Consider the following 20,268-nt stretch of genomic DNA (forward strand, 5'->3'; position numbering starts at 1 on the left):
TTTGATGTGCTATGATTCTGTGCTTTCTATAAAATAGAATAATATAAAAATAAAATAGAATTTTTTCAATACTTACAATTTCCTCCTTCCTAACCATACAATTGGTCAGTCCTTTAGATCTAAATTAAAATATTCTAAATAGCAAAGCAAATAATATCTAATGCCGACTCTGTGGAAAGATTTAAACATTCCTTAAGATATCTGTTTGTCAAACTAATACAGGCATTGACTTTGACATTATAAACACAGACACCGTAACAATACACAATACAGTTAAGAATATAAGCAATATAAGGTTAGGTTTCGATTTTGCTTATTTGTTTTAGTTGACCAACAAAGTCCGATATGTCTTCGGATTCGGGGTCCGATAACGAATCAAATAGAAGTTTAAGTCCTGTGAGAGGCCCGGCTCCAACGCCTGGTCATGGTTTAGAAAGATCAGCCTCAAATTCTCCAGCATTTGGAAAATCAAATGACATACGATCAAGTAGATCTCGATCAGGAACTCCTGGGTCTCACCCTAGTGGCTCACCAAAATCACAAAGATCAGGTTCTGGAGATTCACACAGATCAGTTTCTCAAGCATCTAGAAGGTCAGGTTCACAAGCTTCCAATAGATCTGGATCACAGGCATCTAATAGATCTGGTTCCCAAGCATCTCACAGATCAGGATCACAAGTATCGCAAAGATCAGGTTCACAACTTTCCCATACCTCGAAACGCTCAGGATCCCATGTTTCTAGAAGATCAGGTTCTCCTAGGTCTAGAAGATCAGCTTCACAAGCATCTAATAGGGAAGGATCAGCTGCGTCCAACAGAAATGAATCAGCTGCATCAAATAGAGCTGAATCAGCTATTTCTCATAGATCCGGATCAGCTGGCTCAAACAAATCAGTAGCTTCCAATAGATCAGGCTCGGCCCATTCAAAAAGATCAGGTTCTAGTGCTTCTAAGAGATCCGGTTCAGCATCTCCTACTTCAAAGAGATCAGGATCTGCTGCTTCTAATAAATCTGAAGGTTAGTAAACATACCTAGTTCCACATAGTTGCCAACCAACACAATAGTATCCCATACACAAAAATGGTTGCACTTATAGTGATCCTCCCAAAATTAATTACAATTTTATTTTATTTTGATCTTTCATTTCTGAAGTGGAAATGAAAACCTAAAAATAATCATATTTTAAACTAAAGTTGTGTATATATTAAAATGCCATAAGAAAATAACTGGCTCTCAGAAGTGTATGTTTTATATCACCATTTTTATAAGTAAATTGACCAATTACAAGGTGGTTCTTATCAAAAAGTTCCACACTATTAGTGGTAATAATTTTAAATATTTTTGTAAAATGGCACTTCTCCTTTAATTCTGGTGTATGCTTTAACTTTTGATTTTTTTTCTGTTTTTTTTTTGTTCTTTTTGTTTTTTTTTGACATTTAATAGCTTTTGGTATCCACAAATAATACAAGCAAATAATAATGATGGTAAATTATAAAATAATATCTTATTTATACTAATAACATTTTTTTAAATAAAAATTTATAATTAAAATTTTAGGTTTAGCGTCTAAAAAATCTAGATCAAGATCAGGTTCCGCTGCATCAAGAAGATCTGGTTCTGCCGCTTCAAATAAATCTGGATCTCATGTGTCAAGATCGCGTTCAGGTTCAGCAGCTTCTAAAAGATCAAGATCAGGGTCTGTAGGCTCTAAGAGGTCAAGATCTGGTTCAGCAGCATCTAAAAGGTCTAGATCAGGCTCTGCTGCGTCCAAGAGATCAAGATCTGGTTCAGCAGCATCCAAAAGGTCTAGATCTGGATCTGCAGGTTCTAAAAGATCAAGATCCGGTTCAGCAGCATCTAAAAGATCCAGGTCTGGTTCTGCAGGATCGAAAATATCTGGATCTATTTCTAGAAGATCAAGATCGGGATCAGCAGCATCTAAAAAGAGTCATAAATCAAGATCTAGGTCTCGTTCTGCGGGATCGAAAAGATCCGAGTCTATTTCTAGAAAATCGAGATCGGGATCACCAGCATCTAAAAAGAGCCATAAATCAAGATCTAGGTCTCGTTCTGTAGGATCAAAAAGATCCGAGTCTGTTTCTAGAAGATCGAGATCGGGATCAGCAGCATCTAAAAAGAGCCATAAATCAAGATCTAGATCCAGGTCCAGGTAAAAGTTTTGATCAGAATATATATATATATATATATATATATATATATATATATATATATATATATATATATATATATATTATTTTGTATAATTTGTACATTTTGTAGATCAAAATCAAAAGTTCGCAGTGGCTCAAATAGTCCAAATTTATTAATTGATGAAGGCGAGGGTGGCGAAAAACGTGAGAGAGACAGTTCGGAAGAGAGAGTAGTAACTAAAAAACGGAAAGCGGTTGTTTCAGATAGTGAAGATGAGGGAGGTGGCAAGGGTGAAACAGAAAAAGGTAAAATTTACAAATTATATTTTGTATGTATATTAAAAGTAGCAATTGGTTTTAGTTGACGCTGCCGACATTTTTGGTGATGCTGATGATATAAGTCTTAGTAGTGAGGATGAAAAGAGAGACGAAAGAATGGATTCAGATAGAGAAGATGACAGAGATGGAAGGAGATCTAGATCTGATGATGGTAGAAGATCCAGATCAGGTGACGAAGCAGATCAAAGACCGACTATTGCTGATGTAAAAATAATTTTTATACCGCACATACTTTTCTGAACACATTCTTTTTAGGACGAAGATAAGGAAAATGAGCCTGAACCAATACCAGAAACTAGAATTGATGTCGAAGTTCCAAAAATAACCTGTGATTTAGGTAGAGATATACATTTTGTGAAACTGCCCAACTTTTTATCTGTAGAAACACGTCCTTTTGATCCTGAAACCTATGAAGATGAAATTGATGAAGAAGAAACGCTGGATGAAGAAGGTAGAGCAAGGTAATGCATCAATTTGTAATATGTTGTACTTTGTTCATTGGTTGAAAGTCTAAAATTTGTAAATAATAGTCTCTTTTTGTAGAAAATATAATCTGCGGTTGATCTGGATGTACAGAAAGCTAATTACTACTCCCCAAGTATAGTGTGCTTAATTATTTTTCCAGATTTTTTCATAATAATTAAAGAGAGTTCAAGATTTAGTTTAAATGTTTATTTTCTGTATAATCCGATCATAATTTAATCTAATGCTTTATTTTCATACTTTATTTTTTCATTCTACATCCTATTTCTTATTCAAATTTTAGGTTATTATGGCGTCTTTAATTTTGTTTGCACTTAACCATTTCCAAATTATCCAATTTATAATTTTGATAGTTTTCATTTTTATTGTCCTAATCGTTTCATTGTCAGTGTCGTTTTCTTGTAACTTTTAATTCAACAGGTTTTACAGTGAAGAGTACATTAAATTCTGTAATATCCCAAACATTTATCTGTGAAATTAAACAGCGTAGATTTGTGTGATCATTTACGAACAAGTACACTATACTACCAAATATCGTAAAACTATACTATATTGTAAGAGCCTATTATTTTATGTCTGCTAAGCATTCTTGTCCAAGGAAATTTGTCTTCCAGCTTTGAAGCCAATGGTGGGCTTAGACAAGGGGATGCAATATCGTGTGTGTTGTTCAACATCGCATTAGAAAACGTTATTAGATCTTTCCACATTATACCTGTAATTATCTGTAAAATGAATTACTTTTCTTTTTCACGACAAAAGCATGTTGGCTCATTGTTTTTTTATTTGGGACACTCCAATATTTTTAGACTAGTAGCAACGTGCATTAGGCAAATGGATGCAGTATAGATAGTCTAGAGAGTTTTAGATGTTTACGGTTCAGTAAGAATCATACCTGCATGTGCATACTGAGAAAAATCTGCAGTTTCTACCAAATTTTGTTTTGTTAAAGTTAAAGTTAAATCTAAGAAATTTGCGAAAATTGGTGCAATTTTTCTGTATTATATTTTTCGTTTTTTTACTCAAAAGCAATTGTCATTAAAAATCAATTAACGATAAGCTCCGTCTGATTTGGAATATTTACCAGTAGCGTGCCTACCTACCTAATTCTTTAATTTTTAATTTGACGATTATCATCGAGTGTGTTGTTTGTAAAATAATAAATAACACCACATATAACATGTGATATCTGCCAGAGGGCTACGCACAGGAATTGTTCGAATCTTACTGCTAGTGAACTAAAAGTTATTGATCTTAAGGGAACCAGATTATTGAAGTATTACTGCGAAGACTGTGAAGCCAGAGTTAAATTAATTCCTACATTGCTACAAAAAATGCTACAAGAAGTAAAAAAATGTGTTGAAGGTTACAATAGTGATGGTGAAATGTCATTGAGTGTTAAGGAAGATTTAATTAGTGAAATTATGGATAGAGCGAGGAGAGCTTCTCGAATATTGTAGTTTTTAATGTAAATTAAAAAATTAAAAATTCTTGTACACATGCAGTTAATGAAGAATCAACTTTGAATGCTAAAACATCTTCTATCGGCCTCCATATGGGTGTGCCCTAGCTCCATAAACTAGTGGTTTATCTCAAATAATGAGTATGTGTCTGGTAGTTCCTTTAAAATCTTGCAGAACACTGTATCAACATCAATGTTTTTATTCTGCCCAAAACACGAATCGCTGTAGAAATTAACGAATTTTAATGTCTTTTGAAGAAATATCCAAAACAAACTACTTTCTTAAACAATAAGCTATTTCTTGACCTCCACGTCCTGCTATAGTTTCGTTCCATAAAAAACAAATACCTTCATTGCCAATATGATCTGTTTTATACAGAGTTAGATTGTAGACCCACAGTTATCTTTTGTAAAACGATACACCATTTCTCAAGAAGGGGGTCGGCAAATATTTTTCCAAATCAAATGAAACAGTCACATAACTTGGATCTAATTTACTTCTTTCTTCATCTTTCTTTTTATTGGTTATTTATATCTTGTTCTATTGGGATCTTTTCGTGTACCTCATTTTCTGTAAGGTTTGTTTTATTATAATATGACTTAAGGCGAAGATTGAATCGATCACACTTCGCACATGTATCATTTGCAGGATGATGAAAAGCAAGATTAAATTCTTCATTGAATATTTTTCTGTACTGAAATTCTTTGAGCGAAGCAACTTTCATTTCTTTGGAGTTTTCAGTATAAAGTCTATAAATACGTGAAATATTCAAATCTTCTTCTTCTTATGTGATCGCGAAAAATATATTTCAACTGTTCAGCAATTTTGGGTTGGTTTTTATGCATTCCTCTTCTATCTGGTAGACATACCCCACGATGGGCCCTTTTTTCTCTACAATCACTCTTATCTTTTTAATAGAAATGTCATAGGAGCTTAAGTACATGCTTTGACAAACTTCTGTTTGATTTCCGGTAGAATATTTTAAACAATGTTTCGTAGAAAAAGATCTCCTTTTCTCTGGTGCGAGCCTTTGCCTATCTTTGAGTTTTTCTTCCACATTTTCCGCTAACACTTGATCTTGAGCGTGTCTACTTAATTGGTAAAATCGCGACGATATATTCTTCCTATCTTTTAAGTTGCTTCCAATCTTGAATACGTTTCACTCGTTTCCTTGATTTTCTGATTCTTGATTTCTGATTCCTAAAAAAATTAAGAAAACAATGTAAGTGGAAAAAAGTTTTTTAAGCATTTAAGAATGTTAAAGACACAAATTGGTACGTTGGAAGCACTTACATTTAAAATAGTGCTTCTAGTGCTAAAAGTTCATGCTTTTTCATTTTGTTGATTGCTTTCATGCGTTTCATAAGTTGTTCTTTAAGCAAACTCATCAAATTGAACGGCGGAATATTCTAAAAGAAATTAATCGACATTTTAAAACTATAGCCACGTAAGCGTTTTACATATGTACAAAATATACAACAGCAAGGCAATAAAACTTATTACTTTATTATTAAACAAGTAGGTATTAAAGATTGCAACAATTTAGATAATTTAAGGATTATCTAGGGTTATCTAGGGGATTATCTAGGATTATCTATTATTATCTACCCTCTATAGAGTTTCTTGACTGATCCATCGCAATATTGTCAGATGCCTGAAATTGCATGTCTACATCTTGTGAGATCAATTCCACAATAACAGCAGCATTACTACAACCAGGCTGGGTAAAAGAAGTTGATATGGATTATTCAGTAGAATGACCTGAACCCATATTTTATATTAATAAAATAACGCAATTTGCATACAGTCTGTTCCAAACCGTTCTTTCAGTGCGTCACTAATTTTGACATAATATAGGATTTTAAGAATGTCGAGAATTACTAGAGAGTTTTTGTGCAAGCAAATACGTATACGTAACGTATCTTTTTGACATATAAGCATGCGCATTAATGGTTGAACTAACGTATCTAGATACGTATTACCTAACGTAACGGGCTGGTACGTTACGTTCATACGCATCCCTATCGAGCCGAAGGTAACCGAATGCGCAAGGGAATCTTACCCGATTACCAAAATTTCAACATTTACATTTCATAAGCACACGTGGTACGTGTATTTTTACATTTGTGGTTACGTATATTTGTTTTGATTTTTATAAATAATGGAAAGCAGTAGAAAACGACTTCACTTCAGCAATGAAGATGATTTGTCCTTGTTGAAGGAAGTTGTAGGCAAGAACCTCCACGACCTTACGACCATCCAGAAAGGTGGAATTTAATTCAAAAGCGAAAAATATTTTTAATGGTATCAAAATTAAAGCGGCCGTATAGTCGTTCAAGATGTGGAGAAGAAGGGCATCTTATATGTCTTCGTCTTCTTCATCATCAATAAAGACACCTACATTTAATATCGCGTCCATGTCAAAAATTAAAAATTGTTCAAAAAAATATTTATTTATTTTGAATATCAAAAATAGGGTTAAATGACAAGGACAAGACTGGCACTGACAATTTATTAGTTAATCACTAATTCGGTGAGGGCAACACCATCGTTACGTTACGTGCAGAACAAAAACTATCAATTTAACGTTCATCTTCTTCGATACGTTAGTTCTTTACGTATAGGGAGATACGTTACGTTAGGTAGTTACAAAAACTCCCTAATTATTGAATGTCATTTTAGTTAAATTTGACAGTTGCAGGATCGTAATCCCTCTTTTTCTAATTGAAAATAATTTAATAATTTTAATATTAGTCTTTGTTCTTTCTCGATATATCTCGGCATATTTAAAATATTTTTATGACAATAAATACAAAATTAAATTTTCACTGTAAAATGTCTGATAATACTAACCTGGAATGACAATTATTATTTTATCAGTTGACGTTGTGAAAGTACTGTCAAGATCGAGACCTTCTGCGTCAAATTCATCGGTCAAATTATATATATGCGCATCATTGATTGGATATCTTCTATTTAGCGTATTCTAAACTCCAACCAATTATACATCCGTAACTAGAATTAGCTTTACGATAAATAATTTTCCAAGTTCTATGTATAATAATCACAGACTCACGTTTTTTTCTGTCACTTCTAGCTTAATGTGTTAGAGAGAATTCGATCAACTATGACGCACTGAAAGAAGGGTTTGGGACGAACTATACCTATGTTATTTTAGTACTTACCATTTTCGTTTCTATTCCTATCACCAACTTGACCGGAGTCTTTAATTAAAGACAAGAGCCTTTTAGTTCGGCTTGAATACATTTTTTGCTTTACTTGCAGTAAATTCACTTAAAATAAAACACAGAAGGGCTTCACCTGTCATTACAACAATTTTTTTAAGGTTATGTTTTTGTACAGGCCAATCTTCAATGACTTAAGAATAAAAAGGCTAAAGTACAATGCTCACCGGATATTGGCACTTTAGTTAACTAAAGTGAGCAGTTCTATGTGCAATTTGGCCGTTTTAATTTAAATTTGGAGATAAGCCCGAAATTCAAATTAAAAAATCGGCAACAAAAATGGCAATAAAGGCAAAAATGGAGTTTGGCCCTTTTAATATACTCAGGTCCAGATATAATAGAGTGGTATATATCGAATATGTTACATAGTGCTGTTTGGATTTAATTTTATTTCACACGTATAACATTTGTTATACGTGTAAATTTTCGGTATGTTTCATATGCAGTGTAGGGTTAACATTTTAGAAAGTTCCATAATTTATCTGCTGGCTCAATTGCACTGTTTGTATAGTACCTTTTTAAACTTAGTTGCATTTTGCAGGTTAAAACTAAAAGTAGAAAATACCATTAGATGGAAAGAATCAATGGACGATGAAGGAAATATGAAAAAAGAATCAAATGCTAGAATAGTAAGATGGTCCGATGGGTCTTACAGTTTACATTTAGGATCTGAAATCTTTGATGTATATAAACAACCATTACAGGTAATTACTAAATATATTCATACGTATTGACCTCTTGTCATGTATTTATAAGATTACAAAATCATGTTTTAAAATTTTTTTAGGGAGACCACAATCACTTGTTTATTCGTCAAGGTACAGGTTTACAAGGTCAAGCAGTATTCCGAACAAAGTTGAGCTTTAGGCCGCATTCAACTGAGAGTTTCACTCACAGAAAGATGACTCTTTCTTTGGCTGATAGATCTACCAAAACAAGTGGTATTAAAATCATGTCACAAGTTGGTGTGGATCCTGATTTGGACAAAGCAACGAGAATAAAGGTATGTAATTTTAAATACAAACATTTTTGCAGAATATTAATCGTATTTATCTTTCCTATTGATTTCTTTGCTTTTTCAGGTACATAAACTTTATTTATTATAAAAAAACGTAGAAATATTTTTCATTGATAATTTCAATTTTTCTAATGAATTTTCCTCCTCTTGGAATGTTATGAACTTGTTAATATCAGTTAAAAGACGTTATAGGACTAGTTCTGTTTTTGCAAATTCTTAAAGCAAAGTTCTTTTACTGTACACGGAATCTACTGTTGCCGGTCGCTAAGCCACTCCTTTGACGGCGTAGTAGACAGACCTACCACGTGTCGCTCGAAATAGATTTTAGACTCAGTGCTTGTTTTCTTTTTAACTAAGAAACATAATAACCAGTGCCGGATTAAATGCTATAAAAGATGGATTTTAAAAGCACTTAAAAAATGCATAAGTTTAATAGGCAAACTCGGGAAGTAATTTAGAATGTGTTTGAATTTATGAATTGTTGCTGCTACAGGTGTATCAGAACGAAGTATTAGAAATATCGTAAAAGAAAAAAGTAAAATAAATGCTGGTGAAAGTTCGTCATTCCAGTCTCCAAAAAAATGTAGAAACAAAAAAAAAACCTAAAACTGACCTCGACGACGCCGATAAAGCTTTATTAAGAAGAATTATAATAAATACATATACCACAGACAAAATTGTTCCCACGATGCCAAATTTTTGGAGAAAATTTAAAGACACCGGTTACTCGGGAGGTATGGATTCTTTACGACAAGTCAAATCTATTGGTTTTCGATGGAGAAAAACAAAAACAAACAGAAAGCTTTGATGGAAAACAAGATACTCGTCACTTAAGACTGTCATATTTACGTGCCATTAAAAGCTATAGAAAGGAAAACAGGCCGATAGTGTATATGGACGAAACATACATCCACGCTTCCCACACAGTTGATACTTGCTGGAATGATGACTCAAATGAAGGACTTAAGAGGCCAATATCAAAAGGACAACGTGTAATAATAGTACATGCTGGTGGAGAAAATGGATTCATAAAAAATGCACAACTAATTTTTAAATCAAATTCATGAACGGGAGATTATCATCACGAAATGAATTTTGAAGATTACAAAAAATGGTTAGTGGAAAAACTAATGCCCAATTTACCCACGAATTCTGTGCTTGTAATTGATAACGCCCCTTACCACAATGTGCAAAAAGACAAACCACCAAATTCGAATACCAGAAAGAGTGAAATGATTCAGCGGTTAAGAGCAAAAAATATTTACTTCGATGACGATATGCTAAAACCAGATTTGTATAATTTAATAAAAATGCACAAGCCGAGTTTTAAATTATATGTTATAGATGATCTTTTAAGTCAGCATGGTCATAGTATTCTACGTTTTCCTCCGTATCACCCTGATCTAAACCCCATCGAATTGGTATGGTCTTCTCTGAAACAACATGTTGCACAAAAGAACCTATCATTTAATATAAAAGCTGTGCAACAATTTTGTGAAGAGTTTTTTCCGAATTTTCAGTCGAAGAATGGAAGAAACGATGCGATCATGCAAAAAAGTGCGAAGAAGAGTTTTTAAAAGTAGAACCTCAAGTTGACGAAGTTGTCGATACTTTAATTATAAATGTAGGTGAGATTTCGGACTCTGAAACTGAATAAGAAGAAGAGGAAAGTGATTTGGAGTAAAAGTTTAGTTTGTGTGTGTGTGCGTGCGTGTATTGTAATCATAAAACCGCAGGTTAGGCTACGCAAGAAAAAACAAGTAGAAATAACGTTTACGATCCTATAAAATTTGTGCTGGTCAAGTGTGTTTGTATCAGTATCTCAAGAACAGTTCAACTGATTATCAGATATGTCTACTAATAGCTAATTTTTTATTTAAGAAAATCTTTTTTTTGCTTAATTATAAATTATAACACAAAAAATTATTTAGAAATTTTTTTTATTTAAAAAGAAATTGCCAGCTTTTTTGGTTTTTTTTAAATAACTGTAACCTATCCTTTCATCACATATTAATTTAAAGCATTTTTAATTTGTTTCTTGTTGTTTACATTACATATTGATTTCGATAAAAGGAAATAATTAATAATTTTATACAATACAACAAACTATGCCTTAATGGGCTTAATTCGTCCTATCATTTCAAAGCGAAGTTCGCGCGTACAATCTTTTATCTCTTTATTTCGAATACTTTCTCCGTCGCACTTCGACTCAAGTTTGCGCATACAGACGTTGCTCCCACCCACGGTTCGTAGACTTACTACGGTTGCCTCTTCCGCCTAACCAATGAACATTAAGCCCGAAACTGTACTCTCGTGGCGTAATTCTTTACCCTTCAACCAATCAACACTGCTATCGACCTGCCCTCTACATTCAGTTCCAATCGCGAATAAATGGGTTTTGTTTTCTTGTATACTCTGGTGACGTAACTCAAGCATCCCCACTCCAGTCGGAAGAGGCAAAACTAGAAGTATTTTGACAAATTTTAAGAAAACTTTATGTCTTCGTTTTCGAAAAAACTCAAAAAAACAAATTTTTTCCAAGTATAAAGCGGGAAAACAAAACATACAATTTTGTTAATTTTCTTACAGCATAAAGATATAATACTAAGAAATACTTTTTAATTTTTTGAACATTTTTGAATGTAGAGTTTTGCCACAATATAAAAAAATAATATGTTCAGCATTACCTTCGGCTTAGAAACGCTTCAAACAAAACGTCGTGCTAACAGGGTTGCCATATCAATTACCAGCAAGAACTAGGAGAAACGTGGCAGCAATGTTTAAGTGATGCGATTCAAGCAGCAGGGGAGGAAGAATACCAGAAAGCTTTAGAAACCTAAAACGTGATATCAGGAGGAATTGGTCAATGTGCAGTGGTTATTGATGGTGGATGAAGTCACCGTTCGTATGGACATAAATACACGTCAAAATCCGGCATAGCATGAGCATTGAAGTTCATACAAAAAAACTACTTTTTATAGGAATTCGCAATAAGTATTGTGGTAAAACAAACGTCGCCAAACAGACATTTTACAGTCGTAGAAATAGTTTCAATATAAGATGTCAAGCTGCTGGTTTGGCGTTATAAAATGGTCGAATACGGAAACTGAAGAACTGAATAGACCAAATAGAACCATGCCAACTAAATACCGCATGAACCAACCCAAATTATACATCCAAAGCATGACACTACCACGCACACAATGAGGTGGAAAAATGGGGTATTTTGGAAGTATCACCCACTATTTAAAGACAAAAAAAAAAAACAGCAAAAAAACAAAGACAAAAATATATAGAGCAGCAATTAGACCGTTGATATCATACGTAACGAAAGTAATGTGTTTTACGAAAAAAGATGAAGAAAAAAGAAAGAAAAATTATGAGAAAACACGCCCCAATAAAGACAGAACAATGAGAAAATAGAAGACTAATGCACCATGAAATAAAAAATAGAAATAAAACCGAAGGAAAAGACATAGTAAAATTTATTAAAGCACAAAGACTGAGATGGTTTGGACACATACAAAGAAGAGAAGAAGACGCACTAATTAGGAAGATAACAAACCTGAAACCAGTAGTAAATAGAACAAAAGGAAGACATGTTCTCATGTTTTAAATAACATTTTTGGCGATTGACCATTTCTCTAAATGTAATTCCCACTAAGATATTCAATAATACTAGATCATTTAGTTTTTAACTATAAACAAAAATGTAATATATGATATTCACAAATATCACCAGGCGTAAATCCACTTTGGTCTTTGCTAATTAGATGTCCTACATCATCTTGTATTTTTCCATTTATTATCTTTCCAAAAAATCTCCCGAAAGTAGGTGGATACTTAATCCTCTGTAGCAGTTAGGATCTTTTTGATTACCCTTTTTAAAGATAAACACTTGGTGAGCGGTTTTCCATTCAGATGGTACTTTAATTTGTTGGCAGCATTGATTCATTAGAAAAGTTATTCGTTCTATTAGGAGTGGACCTCCTGCTTTAAGTAACTCTACAGCTATATTGCCAGGTCCCGGAGATCATTCGTTTTTAATTTTAATTAACGCAGTACGGACCTCGTTGTTAGTAGTATTAATGTTACTATTTGTTTGTCTCTCCATACTGTATTCTTCTCTCATATATTCCAATCTGGACTCTTGGAGTAAATTTTTATAGTGATTTTCCCACTTTTCAATAGGAATTAAGTTGCTTAATGAGTTATGGGTGTTTTTCTTTAGATTCGTGATAGTTCTCCATGCTTCCGTGTCTGAGAACCACCAATTAAGTTTCCAACTTGGACACATTTTTGTTTTTAGAAATCGTTTTTTGCTTCTTTTATTTGGTTGCGTACTTCTGCGTTTTTCCTTTGATACGTTACTTTATTGCTAGATGTTTTATTTGTTAGCCATTTCTTATATATTTTGTTTTTTTCTGGTATCATATCTTTTACGTTTTCTGTCATCCATGGTGGTTCGTGGTGCTTTTTGTCGTTGTTCTCTGTTCCTAATAAGTACTTCATAGCAATTTTTTTATTATCGTTTTGAGGTTGTTGTACTCTTGTTCTACATCCATATTTCTTTCCATCTCATTTAGTTCCTTTTCTAATCTAGATTGAAAAAGATGTTTAATATTTGGTTGGAATAGTATATTCAATCAAGCAAATCAAGTATTTTCAATCCTTAAGTATATTCAATCAAGCAAAAAAACATAGAAGAAAGAGCAGAAGTCCGAAAAGAATAGATCAGACGTTTTGGAGGAATCATTCCATGTTATCGCGACTTACGTGAGCTGCTATGTTTCAGCTCACTATATATATATATATATATATATATATATATATATATATATATGCATATATATATATATATATATATATATATATATATATATATATATATATATATATATATATATATATATATAGTGTTATCGTTTTGGAAATATGAGCATTAGTAAAACCCTTACTATTTACTAGGGGAATCCATATTAATTCATAGTTTGTTATTATAGAAAGAAGAAGAAAAACTGAGGCAATCAGCATCCAAACCAAAAACTACTAGAAAGAAGTCAGACAAAGCTTCTAGAGCACTTGAAAATACATTTGTTAGGGAGGAAGACGGTAGTGATGACGACGGGGCAATTTCTCTTGCGGCTATTAAAAGTAAATACAAAGGTGGAAGTACTGCACCAAAAGGTAAGTTTATACTTTGAATTAATGTCTTAAGCGATAAATTTACCATGATTTGAATTAAAAAATGTTATTTCTTCTTCGTCTTGTGGTACCTAAATATATACAGGGTGACTTTTTAGTACTACATTGGTCGATAATTCCAATATAGTACAGAATATCCAAAAAAGGTAATTAGAGAAAATGTAAGTAATAATATTTTTCAGGCTTCGATAATATGCCGAATTCCACAGGATGATTAAGAACTACGTGGTAAAGCAATCGTACAATTTTTAAATAGGACACACTGTATATTTTCTCATATCTAGATTCCTCTCATAATACCTGTTTTTACTGTTTAAAAAATATTCTTTTCTCTCCCTTTGGTTCACTTCCAGCATATGATGACATTGTAGCAACGTTTTTATTATCAAACCAGGATACTACACTGAAATCCACATTGTCTATTTTTTCTACCATATCACCTCTCCCTCGTTTCTTTATTTCTTTCTTAGCTGCCAGCACAACTTCTGGAACACGATTTAGCCTTAGTATTCCCAGAGGTAAAATACTCTCTTTAGTCAGATATATCATAAGAAGTATATTGGTGAACCCATTGACAAAAAAAACAACTTAAAATGTTGATGTTTTGGTATAGAATTTGCTAATTTGACAACCACGTTACTGCTCATACTTAGATGTGATGCCCCAAAGGTATACTTAATATTACATTGGGATCCGGCAAACAAATCAGTCCTAGCTGAATCCCGAAATACCACTCAGCACAAAGTTTTTGTAGTTCCACTTAAGTTTTTTATTATACTGGTTAGCTGGCTTCGGGCTTTTGTTATCTACAGCTATCTTTGTATTTCATCTACAGCTAGAAATTTTTATTTCGGGACCACGAGTAGCTGTTCTCTTGTTTGACTGAGAACAGGTCTAATTTTAAATAGTTGTCATGCCCAGACTCATATTTTTCAATAATGTCATCAATGTTATTAAAAAAATGCAGGAAACGTTTTATTTCTAATCTATTAGAGCTCATCACATCGCATCGCTAACTGCTCAGTGACCAATATTGGCATTCCGTTTGTGTCTTGATAGGTTCCATAAGCCTATCGGGAAAGAGAAACTTGAAAAAATAGGCTAAAGTTTCTAGTTGTAAAATCGAGGAAGGTACATTTTCAGAAACAGTAAATTTTGGAATGACTGTTTTCTTGGTATATCTTCACGCTAAAAAACTTTGGTTTGGTCACTCCACTCCCATATGAAAGTACAACACAAACTTTGTAATTTTTTGTTGATAACATTGAAACCCTGTATCCCCTTTCTACTCATTAAAATATAATTTCTCTGTAAATTTCTTAAAAAAAAAATACACGGAACTTGAAATACATATATCACTAATGGTCCCCACCCGACCGTTTTTTTTAATAACTTTATGTGCCACATGAAAGAAAATTAATTCTGTAGCTTATGCGCCACATGAAAGAAAATTAATTCTGTAGCTTCCCGAAATTTAGTATAGTGTTATATCGTATATTTAGCGTTTAGTTGCACATACACACAACAAAGTAAACCCCATATGTCCAGGGGACATGATATTCCAGAGTGAGGTTAGATACGAGCCCGTAAACAGCTAGGAAATACGCTGGAGTTCTTTTGGAAGAGGACCCAACATCTACTCCAAACAAAAGAGCTTATTGCAAATATTGAAATGACAGAAAAACCAGATATTTTTGTAAGTTCTGTAAGTATTGGCTGTGTATTGAACATATAACAGCATCCTGCAGGAAATGTGCTGACTGAATTTGATTACCAATATTTTCTGTATGGACTTTTTTTTAAACATTGTTGTTTGTTAATTATTACAATGTTATTTTTCCTGTGAAATAGAATATTTAGGATTGGGTTACATTTTCTTATTTCGTTGTAAATTAAAATAGAAATACACAATGCATAAATAGTTTAAAAAAATTTATTTCATTTTTATTTTTTTTCGAAATTTTTCATTTTGGTCCTCAGCCGTGTGTTTGTGTAATTTTATTTAGCCTGTCCGCTGGAGGCTTAAGAAATCTCTTTTTGGTAACGAATGACGAGATATGTTCTTAATTTTTTTTTTCGACCACTTCCAACGAATGTTGTATATGTTTTAATGCCTTTTCTATTTCCGCTAATCATTTTCATGTTTTCATGTTGACCAAAATGTAAAAAAAGGAAAAATGAGAACTCACGTCAGGGTATCTCTCAATGTCCAGTCCTTGGTTTAGATCGTTCCTTTAGCGATAACAAAAGACTAGTGAAGATATTTGCCGCGTGTAAAAACTTTTATCTCAGCTAGACAAAACACTGAACTCCCTACTTGTTCTGTTTCTATTTTACGAAACATTTATATTAAGCGTGAGTGAAATACGCATAGCGAGAGTTGTATCGAGTCAAATCAAAAATTAACTCTTACATTTTTAGTAATACATGTTTTGTTTTTTAGGTGGAGCTATTTATTCATCAGATGAAGATGGATCAGATTTTGAAAACAGCAGAACTAAGAAAAAGGGTACATCGGGCAAGGCTCTTAAAGATTCTGACGAAGAAGACAATGATAACGATAATGAAGAAGATGAAACTCATGACAGTGGAAGTGATGACGACGATGAATAGAATATATTTAGTTTTTGTGTATTATTTTAATTATGGTGTAATATACCTAATTTAATTTTAATAAAACTTCTTAATTTTGTTTTTTTATTTTCTAATAAACATATCCATTTCAAACAATATAAACTTAAGTTATAAATACTTCTCAAAATAATATAAAAATGGAATTATACAAATTGTATATCTTACAATATCAAGTTTTATTTATTAAATGTATACCGATATATACATTAAATAAATAAACAATTGTATATGGATCAATCTTCCCCAGCTGGCATAGCATCCTCTAATCTTCTGATGAATTTTACTCTAATTTCTGTGTTTTGGTCACCTTTCAACTGGTCCTAAAACATATTGTTTAATCAAAATACACATTTTCACATTTATTAAAGTATTGAAATGTCAAAAGTATTCATATAGATCCCAAGAATAATTAAAAAAATACTGCATGGCTAAACGCGGCTCTAAAATGTATTGGGATGGACTAACACTTCGCTTGGGTATAACTTATAAAAAGTCATTATTTTCGGTCTCAGTCTACATCAAACAATGGGTGATTGTAGTATGTGCACATGTTCTCGTGTGCGTGTTTTCTAGAATAACATTATTGCTGTCTCACAAAAAGAATTGGAAGATATAGTTGAAAACTTATCTGATTTGGAGGAGCCACAAAATCCTTTTTATGACAGTGGTACAGTGCCCATTCAGACTATAAATGCTTTGATACCGACTCCTGACTCCTCATTAGAAGAACCTGAAGTTGAAGACAGCAGTCTTCAACTGACAACGCACAACAGCCACAAATTCTAGATCCAAGATTTGATCGTAAAAATGTTAACTAAAAAGTATGTTATCCCCTCACATGAAAAATCAATGCTTACAGATAAAATAAACAAAGATTCTTCTGTGATTAACTGCTTCTATATGTTTCCTAAAAATCTTATAATGCAAGTGAGATACTGGACAAATCTATATTTGAAAATATTGGGTGAACTAAAAATAAGAAATATTCAAGAAGTAGCTCCAAGTGAAATCAAAGTTTTTTTTCAGTTTGCCCTTATAATGTTCTTTAATTGTTTGCCGCCAATACAGCAATACTGCCCTAAACGCAAGTTTTTAGGCAATACAGTCATAGAATAAGTAATATCCAGGGATCAGTTTTTATTACTTATGTCTAAGTTATATTTCAATGAACCCAATAAGCCAAGCGATGCATCAAAAGTATATTATATAGAAGAAGTTCTTTCCTGCACGAAGAAACTTTTTTAGCTGCAAGAAGTGACAGTATTATTCAGTTGATAGACGAATATGTGACTAAATTCAAGGGCAGACTTCTAAAACAATACCTTCCCTTGAAACCGGTAAAAAGAAGGATACAGTTATGGACCAGGTGTGACTCTGGCTACATGTATGATGTAAACATCTACAACGGAAAAGAAACAGAAGGCACACTTGGTCAGTCAGTTGTAGTAAAACTAGCTGAAGCAACAGTTGATTATTTTGTTATTCTGTGGCTATACTTCTTTTATTTTTACAGTGAACTGACTAGCTTGTATAAATGAGCGTTTTAAATTATAGGCCTATTCTATTAAATATTAATTTTTTTTGCTACCTACCTGCACAATCCAACTCTGAACATCTAGCTGTACCATCTCAAGGGCACCTCTAATAGCTCCACAAAGCAAATTACAATACTTTAATGATTTTAAATCATCAGGAAGCTCTACTAGTTCCGTCAGAGGATTAGAATCAAGCATAAAAGAAAATTCATCACCAGAAGGACTCCAATTGGTTACATTAGGTTGTATTCCTAGATACATTTTAAAAGCACTCTGAATTTTATCAGCAGTATCTTTTAAATCCAAACATCTTCCAGTACCAGTCTTTGCCAGGAAATCTTCAATAAGTCTTATGCCCATGTTATAGCCTAATCTTTCAAGCTGCTTTGAGACATCATCGACATTGTCCAAGTCTTTAATCATTTGGGCAACGAGAGCACCGTAAGTTAACGTTACTAACTCTGAATTCTAAAAAATACATAAAACAGGGGGAGGATCAAAATAAAGTAATCTACTACATACCACTTTTTTAACATCGAATCTAGTAGTTGAGCGGGACATTGCTCAATTTTGGTTAAATTTATGTTAGTTAATTCACTAGCAAACGTTTCTCCAGGAGAGATTCTAACAAATTAAAATTTGTAGAACTAGCATAAACACATAACCTATTAAATTAAACGTCAATAGTGTCAACACAATCATTAACGATTGATATTCAATCTATGCAATATGTAATACAGTTGATGGTATTATAAGTTAACTAACTTTAGTGAACAAATTCTAATTTGGACTTGGGAATTTTTCAACCAAATCATTTATCAAGTTTTTTTACGGGTAAATCTGAGTTTTAGAATCTACACTTTTTTTTATGTTTTAAAACATTTTGTAGCTCCCAGCTTGTTGAATTTTTAAACAAAATTTTATTAGATAACTCTTGGGGGTGGTCAGTGGAAGGGACTTATTGTACATCTTCCACTAACAAATATACAAGTTCTTATATATAAGCCCTTCGCCAGTATCAAGTATACATTTTATTTGGCCATGGTATATTGGGGACTCTTCTATCAATTCGACATCGAATCTTTTAATACCGACATTAAGTTTTGCCGAAATTTTTTTACTGTGATGAAGATTCGTCTGTAGATGCTTATTTCCATTATATTTGAAAACATAGACTCAAAAAAGCCTCTTCTGAGCTATTTTTTTTTGTATCTGTGTTCATTTTATTCCCATGAATTGAGACGAAATGTCAGCTCTCTGGAGTATCGCTTCGACAACACTTCCTCTACACCATCATCCCTTTAGGTAAAATGGTGTTACATCTCAGAATTCGTTAGCGTAGTTATCTTAGCACAATCCTCGCTATATGATGAGTCAGAGTTCTAATGCGACTATCTGGTGAATTGCCGATTAAGCAAGATGTAGTTGTGCATGTGTGTGAAATTTCGAATCGGTGTTGCAATGTCCGATGTATCTGGAAGTATTTTCAAAGAATATAGACGCATATTGATATTTTGTCACTTTTTCATAAAGATTTTCATTTTTGTTCATAAAGATGTGTTGTCTATTCTAAAATCAACAGCTACATCATTTTCGATCAAATGGATCAGAGCAAATGGACCAAAGAAGATGCTGTTAACGGGTTTTTCGATATCCTGGAAGCAGAGTTAAGAAAGTGTAACTATCCTCCTGACCGCATATTTAATGTGGATGAGACGGTTTATCCGTCGTACAGAATAAGGTACCTTAGGTTGTGGGCCTTAAAGGTAAACGGCAAGTTGGTGCCTTAAGTGCTGCCTAAAGAGAGTCTCTCGTGACTATTGTATGTTGTATGAGCGTCAGTGGGACATTTGTTCCACCACTGATGATTTTTTCTATCAAAAACATGACAGATGTCCTGATGAAAGGTACCTTCTGGTTCCATTGCAAGAGCCCATCCATCTGGTTGGATTCAAGGACATTTATTCCCTGAGTAAATAACACAACACCCACACTAAGAATATTAATGTCGTGGATATTGCAAGAGGAAACCACCACAATAATTAGCTTACCACCCCATACCTCTCACAAAATGCAGCCACAAGACAAATCATTCATGTCCTCACTCAAACATCATTCTAGTGAAAATGTTAAGCAATATGGATACTTCATAATGATAAACCACTTGGACCGTATAATATAGCTGAGCTGTTTGGAAA

General features: G+C 33.1%; 2 protein-coding genes across 2 annotated transcripts; one reads left to right on the top strand and one right to left on the bottom strand.

Moving 5' to 3' along the window:
- Positions 1-256: 256 nt before the first annotated feature.
- LOC140443917 (uncharacterized) lies at positions 257-16,593 on the top strand. The gene is made up of 9 exons (XM_072535430.1): positions 257-1,018; positions 1,559-2,171; positions 2,282-2,457; positions 2,513-2,694; positions 2,746-2,951; positions 8,220-8,382; positions 8,466-8,681; positions 13,700-13,883; positions 16,345-16,593. The coding sequence occupies exons 1-9, from the start codon at positions 346-348 to the stop codon at positions 16,512-16,514; spliced, it is 2,583 nt and encodes an 860-aa protein (XP_072391531.1). The 5' UTR covers positions 257-345; the 3' UTR covers positions 16,515-16,593.
- Positions 16,582-18,748, bottom strand: Bet3 (blocked early in transport 3). Its single transcript, XM_072535432.1, has 3 exons — positions 18,593-18,748; positions 18,128-18,538; positions 16,582-16,855 (listed from the first exon to the last, which is right to left on the bottom strand). The coding sequence occupies exons 1-3, from the start codon at positions 18,629-18,631 to the stop codon at positions 16,769-16,771; spliced, it is 537 nt and encodes a 178-aa protein (XP_072391533.1). The 5' UTR covers positions 18,632-18,748; the 3' UTR covers positions 16,582-16,768.
- Positions 18,749-20,268: the final 1,520 nt, after the last annotated feature.

Source organism: Diabrotica undecimpunctata, chromosome 6 (assembly GCF_040954645.1).
Source record: "Diabrotica undecimpunctata isolate CICGRU chromosome 6, icDiaUnde3, whole genome shotgun sequence".
NCBI classification, from domain to species: Eukaryota; Metazoa; Arthropoda; class Insecta; order Coleoptera; family Chrysomelidae; genus Diabrotica; species Diabrotica undecimpunctata.

Bases quoted from the DNA above. Each gene is read 5' to 3' on its own strand.
- LOC140443917 (XM_072535430.1), top strand. From the start codon at position 346: ATGTCTTCGGATTCGGGGTCCGATAACGAATCAAATAGAAGTTTAAGT. The intron at 1,019-1,558 runs GTTAGTAAACAT...TTAAAATTTTAG, and splicing joins TGCTTCTAATAAATCTGAAG to GTTTAGCGTCTAAAAAATCT. The intron at 8,682-13,699 runs GTATGTAATTTT...TTGTTATTATAG, and splicing joins ACAAAGCAACGAGAATAAAG to AAAGAAGAAGAAAAACTGAG.
- Bet3 (XM_072535432.1), bottom strand. From the start codon at position 18,631: ATGTCCCGCTCAACTACTAGATTCGATGTTAAAAAAGTG. The intron at 18,539-18,592 runs GTATGTAGTAGA...TGTATTTTTTAG, and splicing joins GATTCGATGTTAAAAAAGTG to AATTCAGAGTTAGTAACGTT. The intron at 16,856-18,127 runs GTAGGTAGCAAA...AATATGTTTTAG, and splicing joins TTCAGAGTTGGATTGTGCAG to GACCAGTTGAAAGGTGACCA.